Source organism: Oncorhynchus kisutch, unplaced genomic scaffold (genome assembly GCF_002021735.2).
Source record: "Oncorhynchus kisutch isolate 150728-3 unplaced genomic scaffold, Okis_V2 scaffold3840, whole genome shotgun sequence".
In the NCBI taxonomy this organism is placed as follows: domain Eukaryota; kingdom Metazoa; phylum Chordata; class Actinopteri; order Salmoniformes; family Salmonidae; genus Oncorhynchus; species Oncorhynchus kisutch.
In genome coordinates, this window is record NW_022265785.1 from 171,106 (window position 1) to 194,076 (window position 22,971).

At 42.0% G+C, this 22,971-nt stretch overlaps 1 protein-coding gene across 1 annotated transcript; it reads left to right on the forward strand.

The window, feature by feature from the left end:
- The first annotated feature begins 5,387 nt into the window (after positions 1-5,387).
- LOC116372009 (gastrula zinc finger protein XlCGF17.1-like) lies at positions 5,388-7,371 on the forward strand. The gene is made up of 2 exons (XM_031821080.1): positions 5,388-5,400; positions 5,592-7,371. The coding sequence occupies exons 1-2, from the start codon at positions 5,388-5,390 to the stop codon at positions 6,602-6,604; spliced, it is 1,026 nt and encodes a 341-aa protein (XP_031676940.1). The 3' UTR covers positions 6,605-7,371.
- The last annotated feature ends 15,600 nt before the right edge of the window (positions 7,372-22,971 follow it).

A 22,971-nucleotide genomic window follows, 5' to 3' on the forward strand; every position in this document is an offset into this window, starting at 1 on the left:
CAAGTCCATATTATGTCAAGAACTGCTCAAATAAGCAAAGAGAAACAGCAGTCCATCATTACTTTAAGGACCACCACAGGAATGGAAGACCCAGAGTTACTTCTGTTGCAGAGGATAAGTTCATTAGAGTTACCAGCCTCAGAAATGGCAGCCCAAATAAATGCTTCATAGAGTTCAAGGAACAGACACTTCTCAACATCAACTCTTCAGAGGAGACTGCATGAATCAGGCCTTCATGGTTAAATGTCTGCAAAGAAACCACTACTAAAGGACACCAATAAGAAGAGACTTGCTTTGGCCAAGAAACATGATCAAGGGACATTAGACCGGGGGATATCTGTCCTTTGGTCTGATCAGTCCAAATTTGCGATCTTTGGTTTCAAACTCAAAGTTGGTGAACGGATGATCTCCGCATCTGCAGCGATACACCATCCATCTGGTTTGGTGGGACAAATGATAGTGGGACTATCATTTGTTTTTCAACAGGACAATGACTCAACACACATCCAGGTGGTGTAAGGGATAATTGACCAAGAAGGAGAGTGATGGAGTGCTGTATCAGAAGACCTGGCCTCCACAATCCCCCGACCTCAACCAAATTGAGACGGTTTGGGATTAGTTAGACCGCAGAGTGAAGGAAAAGCAGCCAACAAGTTCTCAGCATTCAGTTGAAGTCGGAAGTTTACGTACATTTATTTTGGAGATATTAAAATGTGTTTTTCAACCACTCCACAAATTTCTTGTTAGCAAACTAGTTTTGGCAAGTTGGTTAGGACCTCGAATTTGCCTGACACAAGTAATTTTCCCCCAAAATTTTACAGACAGATTATTTCACTTATATATCGCTATCACAATTCCTGTGGGTCAGAAGTTTACATATACTAAGTTGACTGTGCCTTTAAACAGCTTGGAAAATTCCAGGAAATGTTGTCATGGCTTTAGTAGCTTCTGATAGGCTAATTGACATTATTTGAGTCAATTGGAGGTGTACCTGTGGATGTATTTCAAAGCCTACCTTTAAGCTCTGCCTCTTTGCTTGACATCATGGGAAAATCAAAAGAAATCAGCCAAGACCTCAGAAAAAATTGTAGACCTCCGCTAGTCTGGTTCACCCTTGGGAGCAATTTCCAAATGCCTGAAGGTACCACGTTCATCTGTACAAACAATAGTACGCAGGTATAAACACCATGGGACCACGCAGCCGTCATACCGCTCAGGAAGGAGACGCCTTCTGTCTCCTTGAGATTAATGTACTTTGGTGCGAGAAGTGCAAATCAATCCCAGAACAACAGCAAAGGACCTTGTGAAGATGCTGGATGAAACAGGTACAAAAGGATCTATATCCACAGTAAAACGAGTTCTATATTGACATAACCTGAATGGCCGCTCAGCAAGGAAGAAGCCACTGCTCCAAAATTGCCATTAAAAAAACCAGACTACATGGGGACAAAGATCGTACTTTTTGGAGGAATGTCCTCTGGTCTGATGAAACAAAAACTGTTTGGTCATAATGACCATCATTATGTTTGGAGGAAAAAGAGGGATACCTGCAAGCCGAAGAACACCATCCCAATCATGAAGCACAGGGGTGGCAGCATCCTGTTGTGTGGGTACTTTGCTGCAGAAGGGACTGGTGCACTTCACAAAATAGATGGCATCATGAGGATGGAAAATAATGTGGATATATTGAAGCATCTCAAGACATCAGTCAGGAAGTTAATGCTTGGTCGCAAATGGGTCTTCCAAATGGACGATGAATCCAAGAATACTTCCAAAGTTGTGTTAAAATTGCTTAGGGACAACAAAGTCAAGGTATTGGTGTGTCCATCACAAAGCCCTGACCTCAATCCTATAGAAAAGGTGTGGGCAGAACTGAAACTGGTTGTTTTTTTAAATAACTTCTCATGACATTATTAGCCAGATTAAACTATTTAATATTTTTTTTCCAATCTGTGTTACCCACTCCAGCCAGCAGATGGCGATGTGAGTCTTTCAGGTGACGCTTCTTCTGTGACGTATAATCTAATGGACGGGACGGGAGGTTTCTTCAACAGCAAAAATAGATTACTGATTCATCCAGGAAGAGGAGGCTATCACATTGAAAGAAGAAGAGGATGTTATTACAGTGAAAGAGGAAGATGGGAAAGAGGTTGTCAGAGTAGGAGAGGAGGTAGAATCTTTAACAATGAAAAAGGAGGAAGGTGCCATAACATTGAAAGAGGAGGAAGAACCTTTTGGAGTAAAAGAGGAGGAGGAGAATATCTCAATTAAAGAGGAGGAGGAAGACCTTTTGGGAGTGAAAAAAAGTCTGAAGATCCGATTTAACATTGAGACCAGTGAGTGTTAACTTAAAAACGGGCACAAAATATGCATTTCTTGAACTAATGTGGGGTTTGAAAGAGGCATTCTACTGAAGTTCTACACTTTAATATGTTGTTCAGTACTGAATAAATTGTTAAAGGTGCAATCCGTCATTGGTACATATATTTAGCCTTTATATTAGATGTATTGAAATGTCCATGTGGTCACATTAAAGTGCACTTCATCTAACAGGCTTTTCAGAATTCAACATTGGTGCATAATTTCTACTTAAATTATCAAAGGGACGCAAAAGGCACCCATTTCGTGGAACAACCCTAACATTTGCAACACAAACAGTATTTTACAAAATGATGATGAAAGTTTCCATTTTAGGCCCTTTTAGACATATTCATGCCTCTTGTAAGACTCTGTGATTGCAATAGTAGATCATAAGTTTACCATCTGTTTGATGTTCTCATTCACACAGGAGAGAGACATGACTATTGTGGATCCTCTGGGAAGCCTCAACAACATCCTGATGCTGACGAGGAAGAGAAGAGTCTCTCCAGATCAGATCACCAGATGGTACAGCTTGGTCTGGTCTAGCATACAGCTTGCTCTATCTGGGTCTGGGCTGGATTTCTGTAAAGCACTTCATGAAAACAGTGACATCAGCATCCATAATGATATGTGTTTGTGTCCCCTCTTTATGGTTACTAGGACAACGCTAGCCCTTCCTCCCTCCCGGAGTCCCCGTGTCGTGCCTCTCCCGGTAGTGACTTACTGGGTATGAAGAGGTTGTCTGTGCTGCTGGTGGACTGCAGGAAAACAATGGGGCTGAGTGGAACTGTGAGAGGAGGAGAAGAGAAGAAAGGATCAGATTTAACTCATCAAAGTAAGTGCTGGAGTTTAGTTTGAACAAATAAAATAGATCTGCCCACTGGTATCTGTTACCAGGACAACCAACAGACTTCTGTTGGTTGACAGGAAGATAGACTAGTGGAAATGGATGTTATGAATATCATAACACTGCCAATGAAAAGAGTGAAACCAATAGACCATATTGATGAAAGTTAGCTTTAGAGAGAAAGTTTCAAGATGATCCAATGTGAAGTTCGTGTTTTACAGAAACCTTTCCTTAGAACATTATGGATGTTACATTGCCTGTCCCAGTCAACCCCCCTATCTTTACAAGACTGTTGAACAGGAAAACACGATGGAGTCTTAAAGGACTGTAGCATCTAATGAAACATGGAGTCTTAAAGGAGGACTGTAGCATCTAATGATGAAACATTATGGAGTCTTAAAGGAGGACTGTAGCATCTAATGAAACATGGAGTCTTAACTTCTTATGGCTAGCGGAACCCCTCGACAACATTCCTCTGAAAAGGCAGAGCGCGAAATATGTAACTTTCATACATTCACAAGTGCAATACACCAAATTAAAGCTTGACTTCTTGTTAATCTACCCATCGTGTCTGATTTCAAAAGAGCGTTACAGCGAAAGCACACCATATAATTACGTTAGGTCAGAGCCTCAAACACACACAGCCATTTTCCAGCCAAAGAGAGGAGTCACAAGAAGCAGAAATAAAGAAAATGTATCACTAACCTTTGATGAACTTCATCAGATGGCACTCATAGGACTTCATGTTACACAATACATGTATGTTTTTTTCGATAAAGTTCATATTTATATCCATCTCACTGCAAGTACTGTCAAATCTGGTGCAGTTCATGAGTAGATGCAGTGCAGTACTTAACCCCCCCCCCCTTTGTTCAGGGACACATTATTCCATTTCAGTTCGTCACATGTCTGTGGAACTTGCTGAAAATAAACGCAGTTGACAGTGAGAGGACGTTTCTTTGTTTGCTGAGTTTAGATTGGCGAGGGGGAAAAACAATTTAATCAATTTTAGAATAATGCTGAAATGTAACAACATTTGGAAAAGGTGAAGGGGTCTGAATACTTAACGAATGCACTGTGTCTGTGTGTATACTGAACCAAAATATAAACAGCAATTTCAACGATTTACAGTTCATATAAGTCAGTCATTGTAAATAAATAAATTAGGCCCTAATCTATGGACTTTACATGACTGAGGGGTGCAGCCATTGGTGGGCCCTGGAGGGCATAAGCCCATCCATTGCGGTGCCAGGCCCAGCCAATCAGAATATAGTTTTCCCCCACAAAAGGTCTTCATTACGAATAGAAATACAACTCAGGTGGCTGGTCTCAGATGCTGTGGGGATCCTGGGCTGGCGTCGTTATATGTGGTCTGTGGTTGTGAGGCCAGTTGGATGTACTGCCAAATTCTCTAAAACGATGTTGGAGGCAGCTTCTGGTAGAGAATTGAACATTCAATTATCTGGTAACAGCTCTAGTGGATATTCCTGCAGTCAGCATGTCAATTGCACGCTCCCTCAAAACTTGAGACACCTGTGGCATTGTGTTGTGTTACAAAACTGCACATTTTAGTGTGGCCTTTTATTCTCCCCAGCACAAGGTGCACCTGTGTAATGATCATGCTGTTTAATCAGCTTGACATGCCACACCTGTCAGGTGGATGAATTTTCTTGGCAAAGGAGAAATGTTTACTAACAGGGATGTAAAAAATTCTGCAATCTTTTGTTTCAGCTCATTTTAACATCCAACACTTTACATGTTGCATTTATATTTTTGTTTATTGTAGTTACTATCAGTTTTAGGAACATCTTTCCAAATATTTCACCTTCTTTTTACTTTACCCAAAATATGACATCAGCGATAGTCAAAATGTTGAAAACCTGTCAACATCTAAATAAGAAATTGGTCCATTTAAACAGCAGGTGTCGATCCCTTTCGACAACGGGGAGATTTTACTGATGTGCTTTGTGTCTTCGATGTAAAAACAAGTTTTTGACTATCACACAAAATTACTTCATTAGTTATTTTATGTTTAAGGAAGTGTTTAGGTCACATTCTGTATCATACAGCTATGAAAGTTATATATTTAGAACCACCTGCTCAATTGGAATCCAGTGACGTCTGTGTCTTCAGTGTCCTAGAACTGTCTAGTTTTTTGTGTTCTGTCTTGAAAAACAGGATGAATAAAATAAGTAGTGTAAACATATAAGTAATTACCAGGAAGCTCTACATTTGTTTTAAAATCACACTAAGATTGTTAAAACTGGCCTCAGGTTATTGAGAGATCTGATTAGGATTTACTCTCGTAGCACTGTTGTTTTATCATGTGGAGGTTTCATTCGTGTATCTATTTAAAAAAAGAAACTGTCTTTGGCAGGAGAAAGACCAGACTCAGTGGAACCAGAGCCAGGGACGTCCAAACCAGCAAGAAGACACCAGTGCTCCCACTGTGGAAAGGGTTGTAACCGGTTTTGGGACCTGAAACAACATGAGAAAATACACACAGGGGAGAAGCCTTACCACTGCTCCCAGTGTGGCAAGTGTTTCAAACATTCAGGGGATCTGAAAAAACATGGAAGAATACACACGGGGGAGAAGCCTTACCACTGCTCCCAGTGTGGCAAGTGTTTCAACCGGCCAGGACACCTGAAAGCTCATGAGCTAGTACACACAGGGGAGAAGCCTTACCACTGCTCCCAGTGTGGCAAGTGTTTCGCCCAGTTAGGAAATCTGAAACAACATGAGCTAGTACACACAGGGGAGAAGCCTTACCACTGCTCCCAGTGTGGCAAGTGTTTTAGCCAGTTAGGGAATCTGAAACAACATGAGCTAGTACACACCGGGGAGAAGCCTTACCACTGCTCCCAGTGTGGCAAGTGTTTCAAACAGTCAGGGGATCTGAAAAAACATGGAAGAATACACACAAGGGAGAAGCCTTACCACTGCACCCAGTGTGGCAAGTGTTTTAACCAGTTAGGGAATCTGAAACAACATGAGCTAGTACACAAAGCGGAGAAGCCGTACCACTGCTCCCAGTGTGGCAAGTGTTTCGAACATTCAGGGGATCTGAAAAAACATGGAAGAATACACATGGGGGAGAAGCCTTACCACTGCTCCCAGTGTGGCAAGTGTTTCAACCGGTCAGGACACCTGAAAACTCATGAGCTAGTACACACAGGGGAGAAGCCTTACCACTGCTCCCAGTGTGGCAAGTGTTTTAACCAGTTAGGGAATCTGAAACAACATGAGCTAGTACACACAGCGGAGAAGCCTTACCACTGTTCCCAGTGTGGCAAGTGTTTCAGCCAGTCAAGGGATCTGAAAAAACACGAAAGAATACACACAGGGGAGATGCATTACCACTCCTCCCAGGGTGCAAAGCATTTGCCCATTTAGGAAGCCTGAAAGAACATGACACAGAGGAGAAGGCTTACAAAAACGTAGACTTTGGAAAAACATATTACTCATAACAATCACTTAAACGTCATTAGAGAATCCACACAGGAGAGAGAAATTACTTCTCTTAGCATGTATATTGATATTTCACATCTCATTGACTGACAACTCATCAGAGAACATACACAGTGCTCCCATTGTCTTATATTGTTGCCTTATAATGTGTTTACCTGTTTTTACCAGATGAAATTGCTTCTTCCAATTATTGATAAACATGTACTGACTGTTAGAACTGTTCCATGGATTGATGAGGAATTTAAAAACTGTATGCTTGAAAGAGATGGGGCAAAAGGAGTGGCTAATAAGTCTGGCTGCACATCTGGCTGGCTTACATACTGCAAATTGAGAAATTATGTGACCAAACTCAACAAAAATAATCAACTTTATTAAGAAGCCAAGATCAATTATATAAAGAACGATGGAAAAAAACACCATGAAAGAAAAGCAGTGCAAGTGTCGAATTTTGTAAAGTTAGTGTGGGAGAGGTGGAAAAATTGTTATCGATCAATAATGACAAACCTCCTGGCATTGACAACTTAGGAGTGGCTATAGAGTCAGCTACTGTCCTCAGTAGCTTTCCATCTATCTGTCATATTTTTTATATGAGCCAAGAGGAAAGTCTTTGTTCTCAGGCCTGGAGGGAAGCCAAATTAATCCACTACCCAAGAGTGGTAAAGCGGCCTTTACTGGTTCTAACAGCAGACCTATAAGCTTGCTGCCAGCTCTTAGCAAACTGTTGGAAAAAAATGTGTTTTACCAAATACAATGCTATTTCTCTGTAAACAAATGAACAACAGACTTTCAGCATGCTTATAGAGAAGGGCACTCAACATATACTGCACTGACACAAATGACTGATGATTGGTTGAGAGAAATTGATAACAAGAAGATTGTGGGAGCTCTATTGTTAGATTTCAGTGCAGCCTTTGATATTATTGACCATAACCTGTTGTTTAAGAATGTGTGTGCTATGGCTTTTCAACCTCTGCCATAATGTGGATTCAGAGCTATCTATCTAATAGAACTCAGAGGGTCTAATGTCAAACATATGAAGTGTGATGTACCAGGGCAGCTCTCTAGGCCCTCTACTCTTTTCTATTTTTACCAATGGCCTGCCACTGGCATTAAACAAAGCATGTGTGTCCATGTATGCTGATGATTCAACCATATAAGCATCAGCAACCACAGCTAATGAGTTCACTGAAACCCTTAACAAAGAGTTGCAATCTGTTTTGGAATGCGTGGCCAGTAATAAACTGGTCCTGAACATCTCTAAAACTAAGAGCATTGTATTTGGTATAAATCATTCCTCAAGTTCTAGACCTCAGCTGAATCTGGTAATGAATTGTGTGGCTGTTGAACAAGTTGAGGAGACTAAATTACTTGGCATTACCTTAGATTGTAAACTGTCATGGTCAAAACATATAGATTCAATGGTTGTAAAGCTGGGGAGAGGTCTAGCCATAATAAAGAGATGCTCTGCTTTTTTGACACTACTCTCCACAAAGCACGTTCTGCAGGCTCTTGTTTGCTCTAATCTTGATTATTGCCCAGTCGTGTGGTCCAGTGCTGCAAGGAAAGACCTAGTAAAGCTGCAGCTGGCCCAGAACAGAGCGGCTGTCACGCCCTGGCCATAGAGAAGCTTTTATTCTCTATGTTGGTTAGGCCAGGGTGTGACTAGGGTGGGCATTCTATGTTCCTTTTTATGTGTTTTTGTATTTCTTTGTTTTTGGCCGGGTGTGGTTCCCAATCGGAGGCAGCTGTCTATCGTTGTCTCTAATTGGGAATCATACTTAGGCAGCCTTTTTCCACCTGTGTTTTTTGGGTAGTTGTTTTCTGTATAGTTGATTTGCCTTACAGAACTGTTCATTCTTCTCTTTGTTATTTTGTTCGAATGTTTTTTGATTAAATAAAATTCATGAACACTTACCACGCTGCGCTTTGGTCCATGCCTTCCGACGAGAGACGTGACAATTGTGTCATGTTTTGTGTTGACCGCAGGAGGGGTAGCTGCTGCTTTTGCAACAGCTAATGGGGATCCTAGTAAAATACAAAATTCCAAACTCTGTTGTTCTCTCTGAGCTCAGAAATAAAGAATCTTGGTTTGACTTGGACTCCAGCAGATACTTATATTATAATATCCACTACAACTCACCCACAGATTGCTGTTTCATGATTGTCTCAATGAAGAGTTCCTCATTCCACTTTCCTGTGGGCTTTTACAAGCCTCCCACTGGTTGAATAAACATTGTTTCCACGTCAAATTAAAAAACATGCTTAACATTGATGAACCTTCTATCTTCATCCCTAAACTAGCAACATTAACTATTGTCTATTGTTATTCTCAATGACATTCCTGGCCTTATGAAATCCTAGCTAAATACAATGTTCCCACCCGTTTTCATGTCTTTGGTTATGCAAACATTTGTTTATTCGATTATATTTCTCATTAAGATGAATATAGTTTTAATTCTGCATGGGTCACGCATTCCTTTCGTCATGTGGTCCCTTATGGGTCAATGATTTTAATTAGAATATAGCAATTATGCTCTCTCCTCAATCACTTACAGGTTCTTTGGAAAGTATTCAGACCCCTTGACTTGTAGGTTTAGATCATCAGTAAAGGGGACATCTTAAATATTACAATGACCCTTTCAAAGACAGACATCCCCCGGACCTCCCCCTATAACTATTTTTAAAAGGGTAAAAATGATCTGTTTTCTATAGCATTAAGATCAGGGCATTGTGATGCCCACTCCAATACCTTGACTTTGTTGTCCTTAAGCCATTTTGCCACAACTTTGGAAGTATGCTTGGCGTCATTGTCCATTTGAAAGACCCATTTGCGACCAAGCTTTAACTTCCTGACTGATGTCTTGAGATGTTGCTTCAATATATTCACGCAATTTTCCTCCCCCATGATGCCATCTATTTTGTGAAGTGCCCCAGTCCTTCCTGCAGCGAAGCACCCCCACAACGTGATGCTGCCACCTGTGTGCTTCACGGTTGGGATGGTGTTCTTCGGCTTGCAAGCATCCCCCTTTTTCCTCCGAACATAACGATGGTCATTATGTCCAAGCAGTTCTATTATTGTTTCATCAGACCAGAGGACCCCTTCAGGCGTTTGGAAATCGCTCCCAAGGATGAACCAGACTTGTGAAGGTCTACCATTTTTTTCTGAGATCTTGGCAGATTTGTATTTATTTTCCCATGATGTCAAGTAAAGAGGCACTGAGTTTCAAGGTAGGTCTTGAAATACATTCACAGGTGCTCTTCCAATTGACTCAAATGATGTCAATTAGCCTATCAGAAGCTATAGACATAATTTTCTGGAATTTTCCAAGGCTGTTTAAAGGCACAGTCAATTTAGTGTATGTAAACTTCTAACCCACTGGGATTGTGAAATAATCTGTCTGTAAACAATTGTTGGAAAAATTACTTGTCCCATTAACACAGATGTCCTAACCGACTTGCCAAAACTATAGTTTGTTAACAAGACATTTGTGGAGTGGTTGAAAAATGAGTTTTAATGACTCCAACCTAAGTGTATGTAATCTTTAGCTTCAACTGTAAATACTGTATCCTTCACTATCTATTCTTCACTATATATTGCATCTTAGCTGCTGTGTTTCTGCTCATCCATGTTTTCTACTTCTATATTTCCCATTCCTTTACTGGATTATGTGTATTAGGTTTAGTTGTGGAATTTGTTAGATATCATCTGTTTGATACTGCTGTACTGTCGGATCTAGAAGCATAAGCATTTCACTACACTCACAATAACATCTGCTAACCATGTGTATGTCACCAATAACATCTGCTAACCATGTGAATGTGACCAATAACATCTTATAACCATGTGAACGTGACCAATAACATCTGCTAACCATGTGTATGTGACCAATAACATCTGCTAACCATGTGTATGTGACCAATAACATCTGCTAACCATGTGTATGTCACCAATAACATCTGCTAACCATGTGTATGTCACCAATAACATCTGCTAACCATGTGTATGTGACCAATAACATTCCATGTGATGATGTTTGATCAATGTGGAAAACTGATTGGATTTTGTAAAACTCCATCTACAAAAGGTATTTGTATTAATTTTCACACAACTGGTAACCACTGACTGGTGACATTTAGTGTTTCACCCAACTGGCAACCTAAATCCAAATACGGTGGACATTTTGTGTAGATTTCATGTTGAATTCACTTTAGTTGACGAATCAAAGAAAATAGAAACTAGATGTTGAACGGACGTCTGTGCCCAGCGGCTGGTTTGAATGAGCGGCTACCGAGGTTTATTGCGGATAAAAGTCTTTGCGTGATGACGTAAGGCACGGAAAAAATGTTTTCCTGTTGAATTCCCATGTACTGAATGAAAAATGCAAGTTAAATGGGGTTCCATCGCATTTTCAACTCTACTGAGGGTTTTGAAAAACCGTTGAGTTATATAGCAAAAATCCTCTTGTCCCGTGCACTGTAGCCAACAGCTCAAAGATACAGTGCTGGTAGGCTACCTACATGATGAGATTATTATGGATAAGAGCGACATTATTTTATTTGTCAAATGGCAACCAAGCATCAATCATCATCATTTCACCAGAAGAAGACCATCAAAATGTATTGGAAAGGAGCATCAAGCTCAACACATGCACTTTCACCACCCTGTGAAGTTCATCATTTATTTAATCTGTAGCCTAATAAACTGCATGGTTTCCCAAGTCGTAGTGGGAGGACCACACAATATATCATCACGTGACTCCAAGTTAACTAAGATATTATCGTTATTAAATCAATATTTGCGCATAAAGGATTAATACCGCCACTTCTCGTTTATACATTTTTACTGACACAAAAAGACCCCACCATGTCAAACGAAGTAACAAATCGTCTGTCGGCATTTAGAAAAGTATAGAGGCATATCCTGTTTCCATCAGCCCGGTCATTACTTTGGAAATGGTTGGATCAATATCCACCTTCATGATATGGATGAAGCCTGATTTGGAATGTCTGAGTAGTTCTATCTGATGTCATAGTACACTCCCTCTGATAATCAAGTGATGTTCACATGTGATGCATTTGCTCCATTGTTTACATTTAAGTTGGAGGCCCACTCTGATGATGTATGTCTTACATAGTGGGGCTTTAAAGGAATAGTATGGTGACATCTTAGTGGGACTTGAAATGAATAGGATTATTAATCAAAAACTCCTATAGCAACAATACACTGTGGCTTTGACTTCAAGAGAACGGGCTGATGGGTGGTGGTGCTACTCTATAGGTAAAACTGTCCAGTATGAATGTTCAATACACACAATAGGTTGATCAGTAGCCAGTTAGCCAGCTGTACAGTCTAATACGAATGTTCAATACACACAATAGGTTGATCAGTAGGTGCTAGCTTAGTTAGCGGTGCGCGCTAAATAGCGTTTCAATCGGTGACGTCACTTGCTCTGACTCCCTAAATTTGACCAGCATATCGATTGCGCAACCAGGGGCCTGTTGCACAAAAGTAGAATTAAGACATCCGGGATAAATGACTCAGCTGAGCTCAATGAAGCCAAAACATGTGCGTCCAGGCTTAATTGGTTGCACAAAGACCAAGCCAGGATGAGCAGACACGGATTCATTAAGCCAGGTGAAACCAATCCTGGATAGGTGCGCGCTCACGGCTCACTCAAATAGACCCCGCCACAGATCACAGATTAACTGATTTACCATGGCAACTAGAGCCGCGTACTTTTCCCCGTCGGAAGCACAAATCCTCATGGAGGCATACGAGGAGGTAAAAGATATAATTAAGAAGAAAGGCAACACCGCCACAGTGATAAAGCAAAGAGAAAAAGCGTGGCAAAGTATTGCAGACCGCCTGAATGCGTAAGTAGTGCACAATTACACACTCACCGCTCCGCTGAAACATCACAATTACAATTCAAATATTTAATTCACATCTCCAAAAATGCAGTTGTACTGTAATTATGAAACGGTTACATTTTTTATTGAAATGCACTGCAGATATGAGTGAAATTGTGTAAAGTAACTCCATCACACTGTATAAAGCTATGATAAATTTTTTGATATTTTTACTGAAAACAAGACAAAAATACCAAGTAATTTTTTGCAGTGTGACGTGTGTGTGTGTGTGTGTGTGTGTGTGTGTGTGTAGATTAAACATGAACGGGCCAAAACGGACATGGCAGCAGATCAAATACAAGAACATTCTGCAGAATGGTATGGTCCCTGACTAATATTTAACAAAGCACAAGCATATATTGTACCCAGAAGGTGCCTGCTCACACATTGTCTGTACTGTTTTAGCAGTGAAAAAGAATACCCACAGACAAGGCACGGGTGGTGGGTCACCAAAGGCTGACCTTACCCCAGCAGAGGACATGGCCTTGGAGCTAAATAAAGGCAGGCCCGTCTTAGAGGGGATCCCTGGGGGGAAAGAGACGAGCATAGGTTCCTCCCAAGATTCCACCCGCTTCATTCAAGGTATGTCCTTCCATCTCTACATGGGATACAACCACATTCATATTGAATCAATTTGGACTGTCTGACTTTGGTTTACCTATTGCCTTGCAGTGTCTGGCAGCACTGTGTTCCTGTTAGAGCCACCAGCACAAGCACCAGACGATGCTGATCCAGTGAGTACTCCATCAAAGGCATACTGTAGGCCTGGCATGTCTTGTCTACTAGCTTCAATATGAATCCGATTAAATGTGATAGGGTGAAGGCCCCAGTGCAGCAGCAACAGCACATGATGGAGACGATGATGAGGAGGAGACCATCCCTCTGGATTCCAGAAGGCATGAGGTATCATGTTAAGACTGTGAAAGTACTATTTACTCTACAATGGTGAGGAGTCCTCATCAAAATCAAAAAATCTAATTTCTTTTACAGGACCCAGATGCTATACAGTGGGAAAACCAGCCTGGCAACATAGTGCGTATTAATAAAAGGACACCACATCCTGCCAAATTCCAGCTGCGCTAATTGTATTGTGTTCACAGAGCTCACAAGCTATCAGAAAGTTGTATGGCAACCACCTCCGGCGCCAAATAGAACTGGCAGACATAGACATTCAGTACAAGAAGAAAAAGATGGAAAATCTTGCACTGGAGTTCGAAATAAAAAAGAGGACAATTAGGAAACTGGACCTTGAAATAAAAAAACTTGAGAGGGAGGTGAGATATGCCTTCAATGTACACTGTATGCTAACTGTAACACAAATGTATTAATCATTATTTTTCTTTCCTCCCCCAGCTCCAAGAAGATGACACAGCTCTAAATAAAAATTAGGTATATTCTCGTAAAGTCAAGTGAGCCATGACATATGAGCTCTTATTGTGAGCACACAGGACGGTGGCATCTTTCTAAGGTTTTTTTATTTTCCCAGCAATCAGTACAACCAAGTCATCGTTATAAGGCATCGCCCTCTTTTGCCCACCCCCCCAGCACCAGGTGTGGCCACTAGCCTATATGAAGGCCCAAAATTGTGTGTTCCTTTCTGCTCTGACAATGGCATGCCCATTCGTGCGAGATGTGGTGGATGAAGAAGCACTTGTGCTGAGGAGAGCCTTCAGGCGAGAAAGGGTCTTCAGGGACCGGTTGGACCCACTGGCCTTCCCTGATGACCATCTATATGAAAGATACAGGTTTTCTGCAGATGGCATCAGGTATCTATGCAGACTACTGGGTCCCAGGATTAAGCACCGCACTGCACGGAGCCATGCACTGAGTGTGGAGCAAATGGTTTGTGTGGCCTTGCGCTTTTTTGCTAGTGGAGCCTTCCTGTACTCAGTGGGGGATGCAGAACAGCTGAACAAGGCCACAATTTGCCGCACAATAAGGAGTGTGTGTCTGGCTATCAAAGCATTAGCAGATGTCTTCATCTCCTTCCCTGGCCACAGAAGACTCTGTGACATCAAAGAGGAGTTCTATAGGATTGCAGGTAAGAGGATCTACAAATTACAGGACAACTGTTAACACATAGTAGGATACTCATTACTTTGTGTGACAGGTTTCCCCAATGTCATTGGTGCAGTGGACTGCACACACATAAGGATAAAAGCCCCCTCAGGTGCCCATGAGGCCGATTTTGTGAATAGGAAATCCTTTCACAGCATTAATGTTCAGGTGAACATAACTTTTTGATATTGTCCATTGACGAACACTCTGCATTGCCAGTGATGTGCATTGATTGGTGTAATATTCCTCATCTTATGATTTCAGATGGTCTGCAATGCTGACTGTGTGATCAGCAATGTTGTGGCAAAATGGCCTGGCTCAGTCCATGACTCCAGAATCTTTCGGGCCTCTGAAATCTATCACAAGGTAAGCCACACAACCCCTATTTATAACCATCATGGCTGTGTCAAGAATATCACTGTGTTTATGAGGTAGTAATGATGAGATTTTGTGTTGACAGGTGAATTCTCTGGTGTGTTGCTGGGAGACAGGGGGTATGGCTGCCAGCCTTTTCTCCTGACACCTTTCACAGACCCCCAGGAAGCACAGCAGGCCTACAACCATGCCCATGCCAGGACCAGGGCCAGAGTTGAAATGACCTTTGGCCTCCTAAAGGCACGCTTTCACTGCCTTCACAAATTAAGGGTCAGCCCTGTTAGGGCATGTGATATTACTGTGGCTTGTGCTGTCCTCCACAATGTGGCCTGCCTGAGGAAGGAGAGGGCCCCCAGAGTGCCACCAGCCATGGACTGGGACAATCCGGCAATCTTCCCTGATGACGACAGTGGTCGGCTGCTGAGGGACCAATATGTGTTGAATTATTTTAGTTAGTATGTGTGCTTTCAATTTTGGTTAAATATGTCCTGCGGTGGCAGAGGAATTTGGGTTTTTTTGGGTTCGTTTTTTGACGAATTTGGCCTCTTATGATGTTTGTGCGGTATACTGTGTGTAATACAAGGCTGCAGGGAGGCTACTGCATCCATTCATTTGTCTGTTCAGTTGATGTGTATGGATTTGTCCTGCAATTATTTTAGTGTGCAGACATGCAGGGTGTGTTATATACAGACCTTTGAATGTGTATGTATTATATGCTTGGATTCTGTGCTTTCCATCTTGTAGAGTCACTGTGACTTCAGTTTCGAAAGGAGCTGATGGTTTACCTGCTTTGTTTTGTCCTTATTCAATAAAGGAACATAATGTTACACATTGTGTTTTTATATTCATATGGAATGTGTATTTGTTTATATGACAGAGTACTAGGGCCACACTGAAGAAAAAGGATAAAGTCATAAATTTATGAGGCTGGTTCTTTCTGCAGAAAAGCTACATATTGTTTTGATACTTATGACAATGTGATACTTAATATTCTGGCACATCAGCATGTCTTTGTTTATGAAACCATACTGAAGTACAATTTCACGAAATGCCCCACATCTGTCATTTTAACAACTGTCCTCCTTTAAAACAACTGGTTACAATATTATGACTTGTGTTTTTTTCCCCTCTGTGGCCCTAATATTCTATCATTTTATATATAGCCTTATAGTCTATGGGAAACTGTAAATTATCTAATGATAGCAACATCATCTAAAAATCATTTTTTTATCCAAAATCATTGAAATTAATGATCACAAACGTTTAAATAATAACAGTGGGTCTAGTTATATGTGATAACAATGTATAGTGAGCAGTGAAATAACTATTGGTTTCCATTTGTGGTGACTGCTGACTGACATTAGGGATGAGATTAAATAGATCCTGGAATTTAGCCTGGTCTGGAGCAGGCTAGCTCCACAGAATAAATCTCCATGGTAATTTATACCATAACATATCCTCCTGCCCCCTATCCATCTTTAGTGCAACCGGATTACGGATCAATTGAGCCAGGATCACCAAGATATCCTGGCTTAATCCCTTATCCTAGTTTTGTGCAACAGGCCCCAGGGGTGGAAAAACCTTGGATCATTGTTACTCTAACTTCCGCGACGCATATAAGGCCCTGCCCCGCCCTCCTTTCGGAAAAGCTGACCACGACTCCATTTTGTTGATCCCTGCCTACAGACAGAAACTAAAACAAGAGGCTCCCACGCTGAGGTCTGTCCAACGCTGGTCCGACCAAGCTGACTCCACACTCCATGACTGCTTCCATCACGTGGACTGGGATATGTTTCGTATTGCGTCAGATAACAATATTGACGAATACGCTGATTCGGTGTGCGAGTTCATTAGAACGTGCGTTGAAGATGTCGTTCCCATAGCAACGATTAAAACATTCCCTAACCAGAAACCGTGGATTGATGGCAGCATTCGCGTGAAACTGAAAGCCGAACCACTGCTTTTAATCAGGGCAAGGTGACTGGTAACATGACCGAATACAAACAGTGCAGCTATTCCCTCCGCAAGGCTATCAAACAAGCTAAGCGTCAGTACAGAGACAAAGTAGAATCTCAATTCAACGGCTCAGACACAAGAGGCATGTGGCAGGGTCTACAGTCAATCACGGACTACAAGAAGAAATCCAGCCTAGTCACGGACCAGGATGTCTTGCTCCCAGGCAGACTAAATAACTTTTTTGCCCGCTTTGAGGACAATACAGTGCCACTGACACGGCCTGCAACGAAAACATGCAGACTCTCCTTCACTGCAGCCGAGGTGAGTAAGACATTTAAACGTGTTAACCCTCGCAAGGCTGCAGGCCCAGACGGCATCCCCAGCCGCGCCCTCAGAGCATGCGCAGACCAGCTGGCCGGTGTGTTTACGGACATATTCAATCAATCCCTATACCAGTCTGCTGTTCCCACATGCTTCAAGAGGGCCACCATTGTTCCTGTTCCCAAGAAAGCTAAGGTAACTGAGCTAAACGACTACCGCCCCGTAGCACTCACTTCCATCATCATGAAGTGCTTTGAGAGACTAGTCAAGGACCATATCACCTCCACCCTACCTGACACCCTAGACCCACTCCAATTTGCTTACCGCCCAAATAGGTCCACAGACGATGCAATCTCAACCACACGGCACACTGCCCTAACCCATCTGGACAAGAGGAATACCTATGTGAGAATGCTGTTCATCGACTACAGCTCGGCATTCAACACCATAGTACCCTCCAAGCTCGTCATCAAGCTCGAGACCCTGGGTCTCGACCCCGCCCTATGCAACTGGGTACTGGACTTCCTGACGGGCCGCCCGCAGGTGGTGAGGGTAGGCAACAACATCTCCACCCCGCTGATCCTCAACACTGGGGCCCCACAAGGGTGCGTTCTGAGCCCTCTCCTGTACTCCCTGTTCACCCACGACTGCGTGGCCACGCACGCCTCCAACTCAATCATCAAGTTTGCGGACGACACAACAGTGGTAGGCTTGATTACCAACAACGACGAGACGGCCTACAGGGAGGAGGTGAGGGCCCTCGGAGTGTGGTGTCAGGAAAATAACCTCACACTCAACGTCAACAAAACTAAGGAGATGATTGTGGACTTCAGGAAACAGCAGAGGGAACACCCCCCTATCCACATCGATGGAACAGTAGTGGAGAGGGTAGCAAGTTTTAAGTTCCTCGGCATACACATCACAGACAAACTGAATTGGTCCACTCACACAGACAGCATCGTGAAGAAGGCGCAGCAGCGCCTCTTCAACCTCAGGAGGCTGAAGAAATTCGGCTTGTCACCAAAAGCACTCACAAACTTCTACAGATGCACAATCGAGAGCATCCTGGCGGGCTGTATCACCGCCTGGTACGGCCACTGCTCCGCCCACAACCGTAAGGCTCTCCAGAGGGTAGTGAGGTCTGCACAACGCATCACCGGGGGCAAACTACCTGCCCTCCAGGACACCTACACCACCCGATGTTACAGGAAGGCCATAAAGATCATCAAGGACATCAACCACCCGAGCGACTGCCTGTTCACCCCGCTATCATCCAGAAGGCGAGGTCAGTACAGGTGCATCAAAGCTGGGACCGAGAGACTGAAAAACAGCTTCTATCTCAAGGCCATCAGACTGTTAAACAGCCACCACTAACATTGAGTGGCTGCAGCCAACACACTGACACTGACACTGACTCAACTCCAGCCACTTTAAAAATGGGAATTGATGGGAAATGTAAATATATCACTAGCCACTTTAAACAATGCTACCTTATATAATGTTACTTACCCTACATTATTCATCTCATATGCATACGTATATACTGTACTCTATATCATCGACTGCATCCTTATGTAATACATGTATCACTAGCCACTTTAACTATGCCACTTTGTTTACATACTCATCTCATTTGTATATACTGTACTCGATACCATCTACTGTATCTTGCCTATGCTCCTCTGTACCATCACTCATTCATATATCCTTATGTACATATTCTTTATCCCCTTACACTGTGTATAAGACAGTAGTTTTGGAATTGTTAGTTAGATTACTTGTTGGTTATTACTGCATTGTCGGAACTAGAAGCACAAGCATTTCGCTACACTCGCATTAACATCTGCTAACCATGTGTATGTGACAAATAAAATTTGATTTGATTTGATTTTGAGACCTTGAAGTAGTGGTTCCCCTTGCTCTGCAAGGGCCGCGGCTTTTGTGGAGCGATGGGTAACGATGCTTCGTGGGTGGCTGTTGTGGATGTGTGCAAAGGGTCCCTGGTTCGCGCCCGGGTATGGGCGAGGGGACGGTCTAAAGTTATACTGTTACATAGGTAGTTAGCTACTTAGCTCGCTCACACAGCTCGCTCACACAGCTCGCTCACACAGCTCGCTCACACAGCTCGCTCACACAGCTCGCTCACACAGCTCGCTCACACAGCTCGCTCACACAGCTCGCTCACACAGCTCGCTCACACAGCTCGCTCACACAGCTCGCTCACACAGCTCGCTCACACAGCTCGCTATCAACAATGTCAAAATGCACTCCAGGCCTGGTAGTGGCAGCAGTGCACAACAACCACTGTTTACCCGAGCTTCCTGGGTGAAAAATAATTTGGCTATATAAAGAGGGCACGACAAAACCTATTCCCCCTCAGGAGACTGAAAAGGTTTGGCATGGGTCCTCAGATCACAATGCAGGGCCAGACGGATTACCAGGAGGTGTACTCCATGCTGGAAAATGATGGTGGCCACACAAAATATTGACACTTTGGGCCCAATTTGGACATTTTCACTTAGGGGTGTACTCACTTTTGTTGCCAGCGGTTTAGACATTAATGGCTGTGTGTGGAGTTATTTTGAGGGGACAGCAAATTTACACTGTTATACAAGCTGTCCACTCACTACTTTACATTGTAGCAAAGTGTAATTTCTTCAGTGTTGTCACATGAAAAGATATACTTAAATATTTACAAAAATGTGAGGGGTGTACTCAAATCATACAATGTGATTTTCTGGATTTTTGTTTTAGATTCCGTCTCTCACAGTTGAAGTGTACCTATGATAAAAATGACAGACCCCTACATGCTTTTCTACATGCTTTTCTACATGCTTTGTAAGTAGGAAAACCTGCAAATCGACAGTGTATCATATACTTGTTCTCCCCACTGTGCATAAATATATATACAGTGGGGCAAAAAAGTATTTAGTCAGCCACCAATTGTGCAAGTTCTCCCACTTAAAAAGATGAGAGAGGCCTGTCATTTTCATCATAGGTACACTTCAACTATGACAGACAACCACTAGTCATGAGTGCACACGATTTGGTTTAATTTGAAGTGATCTATTTGAAGATATTTCTGTCAGAGTTTACATTGTAGGGGATAGGCTGGCTAGCCGGGTCCTCCATATTACTTCACAGCCTGTAAAAAAAACAATTCTGACATGACTTCGGCATTCTTTGGAATTCTGATCGGTTTTATGTACTGGAAAAATAGAAAAGAGAGGTGTAACTTTGCATTGGGACTTGTGATGCTATACTAATGCAGATCCATATGTTACATGTGGTTACATTTAGCTACCTTCACTTTAAGGGAGTTGTATGGCCACATTTAGATGTGAAAAAATAACAGACAGAGAAAACCATTTCTATTCTAACAGTATTTGGGTCATTCTTGAGCTCTGGTAATATTTCAGTCCCACTGACTGATTCTGTATATATATTGAAATGTCCAGTATAATGAATTGAAATAAATATAGAATTAATTTAAACCTTGTTATTACAATTCATTTTTACTAATTAATATTAAAATGAGAAGCGTAAACAGTGGAGAACAGCATACAAAAGAAGCAAGGAGAGGAACGGAGCACTGAGGAACTTGACCACTACATTCTAAACTTTCATTCATAGGCTACGTTGCTACCTCATGATGGGTATAGGGGAAATGTTAGTATCATGTAGTAGCCTAAACCTATCGCTGTTACATGATGGGTATAGGGGAAATGTTAGTATCATGTAGTAGCCTAAACCTATCGCTGTTACATGATGGGTATAGGGGAAATGTTAGTATCATGTAGTAGCCTAAACCTATCGCTGTTACATGATGGGTATAGGGGAAATGTTAGTATCATGTAGTAGCCTAAACCTACCGCTGTTACATGAACGGAATATGAATGACAGTCATCTAATATGCTGTAATAGAAATAAGGCCATGAATAAACAAATCGTCCTGCCTCATCTTAAACGGCACTGACCACCACTGTTTGGGTGGTGGACCACTCTTTGTACACATGGGAAACTGTTGAGTTGAAAAACCCAGCAGCGTTGCAGTTCTTGACACAAACCGGGGCGCCTGGCACCTACTACCATACCCCATTCAAAGTAACTTAAATATTTTGTCTACCATGTCTCATGTCACAAGGCTTAAAATTCCTTATTTAACATGTCTCCCCCCTTCATCTACACGGATTGAAGTGGATTTAACTAGTGACATCAATAAGGGATCATAGCTTTAGCCTGGATTCACCTAGTCAGTCTAAGTCATGGAAGGAGCAGCTGTTCTTAATGTTTTGTATACTCCGTGTATAGCACTACAGATAATCAAGTGCTATTTGCATGTGATGCATTTGTTCTGTTGTTTACAGTATGATTTGTATTGTATAGAGCGTTGCTTTAAGGGGAAAGTAGGTCACATCTAATAAAAACGAATGTGAAAAATGAACAGAGTAATAACACAAATGTGTTTTAACACACTACCTATTCGTAGAAGTATTTATTCATCATCCACATATTCATATTAAGCTTCTACGTCTGTGTACAGGAAAGTATCATTTGAAAGACGTAAGAAAAAATATATCAGTTTATTGTTAAATTATTATGACGTTCTTTCCAATACAATAAGTGTAGTAACTATTGTTTCCAAACTGGATTACCCACTCCAGTCAGCAGATGGCGATGTGCGTCTTTCAGGTGATGCTTCTAGCGTGACGTATAATGAACTGGACGGGACGCTTCTTCAGGAACAACAACACGGCTACTCTTTCAACCACCTCGGTAGCTTGCTAGCCAACATAAAACTGAACAATTGATTCTTTAGACCATGTTAATGTACATTAGCTAATCTCAGTGTTTTAAACACATTTCGGTTGACGTATCTACTGGTTAACTTTAACCAGTGCTTGTTCAATTTGCAAACTTGTTAAAGATTGATACTGAGGTTAGCACTAGGCTAGTCGCTAATGCTAACGAACTAGCTAACATCCCCGACCATGAGCTCACTAAACTACTCCTCCCCTGCTAAAGAAGAGGAGGTCTACTGGACGGAGAAAGAAGCTCTGGGGCTGAACATTGTCGTGAAAGAAGAAGAAGAAGAGGGTGTTACAGTGAAAGAAGAGAAATCTCCGTTTGGAGTGGAAGTGGGGATAGAGGCTGTCCCAGTGGAAGAGGAGGAGGTAGACACTTTCAGAATGAAAAATGAGGAAGAGGAGCCTGTTAAAGTGAAAGAAGAAGAGGATGTTGCTGTGAAAAAATATAAAGAACCTTTAGGAGTGGGAGAGTGGATAGAGGCTGCCAGAGTGGAAGAGGAGGTAGAAGCTTTCAGAATGAAAGAGGAGGATGTTATAGGGGAAAGAGAGGAAGAAGATGCTATCTCAATAAAGGTGAAGGAGGAAGTCGTTTTGGGAGTGAAAGAGGAGGAGACAGAAGATCCGATTAACACCAGTGAGTACTGTCTTAAAAACACGTGTGGTTTTAAAGGGCATTGTAACGAAGTTCTACACTTGAATATGTTGTTCAGTACTGTAGGAATCTGCCATTGGAACATATATTTTTGAGACTTTTAAATGTGATTTATTAAATTCTCAATGTGGTCTACGTTAAAGTGCACCTCATCTAATATAACAGGCTTTTAAAATACAATATTGCTGCATAATTTATACATAAAAGGAATG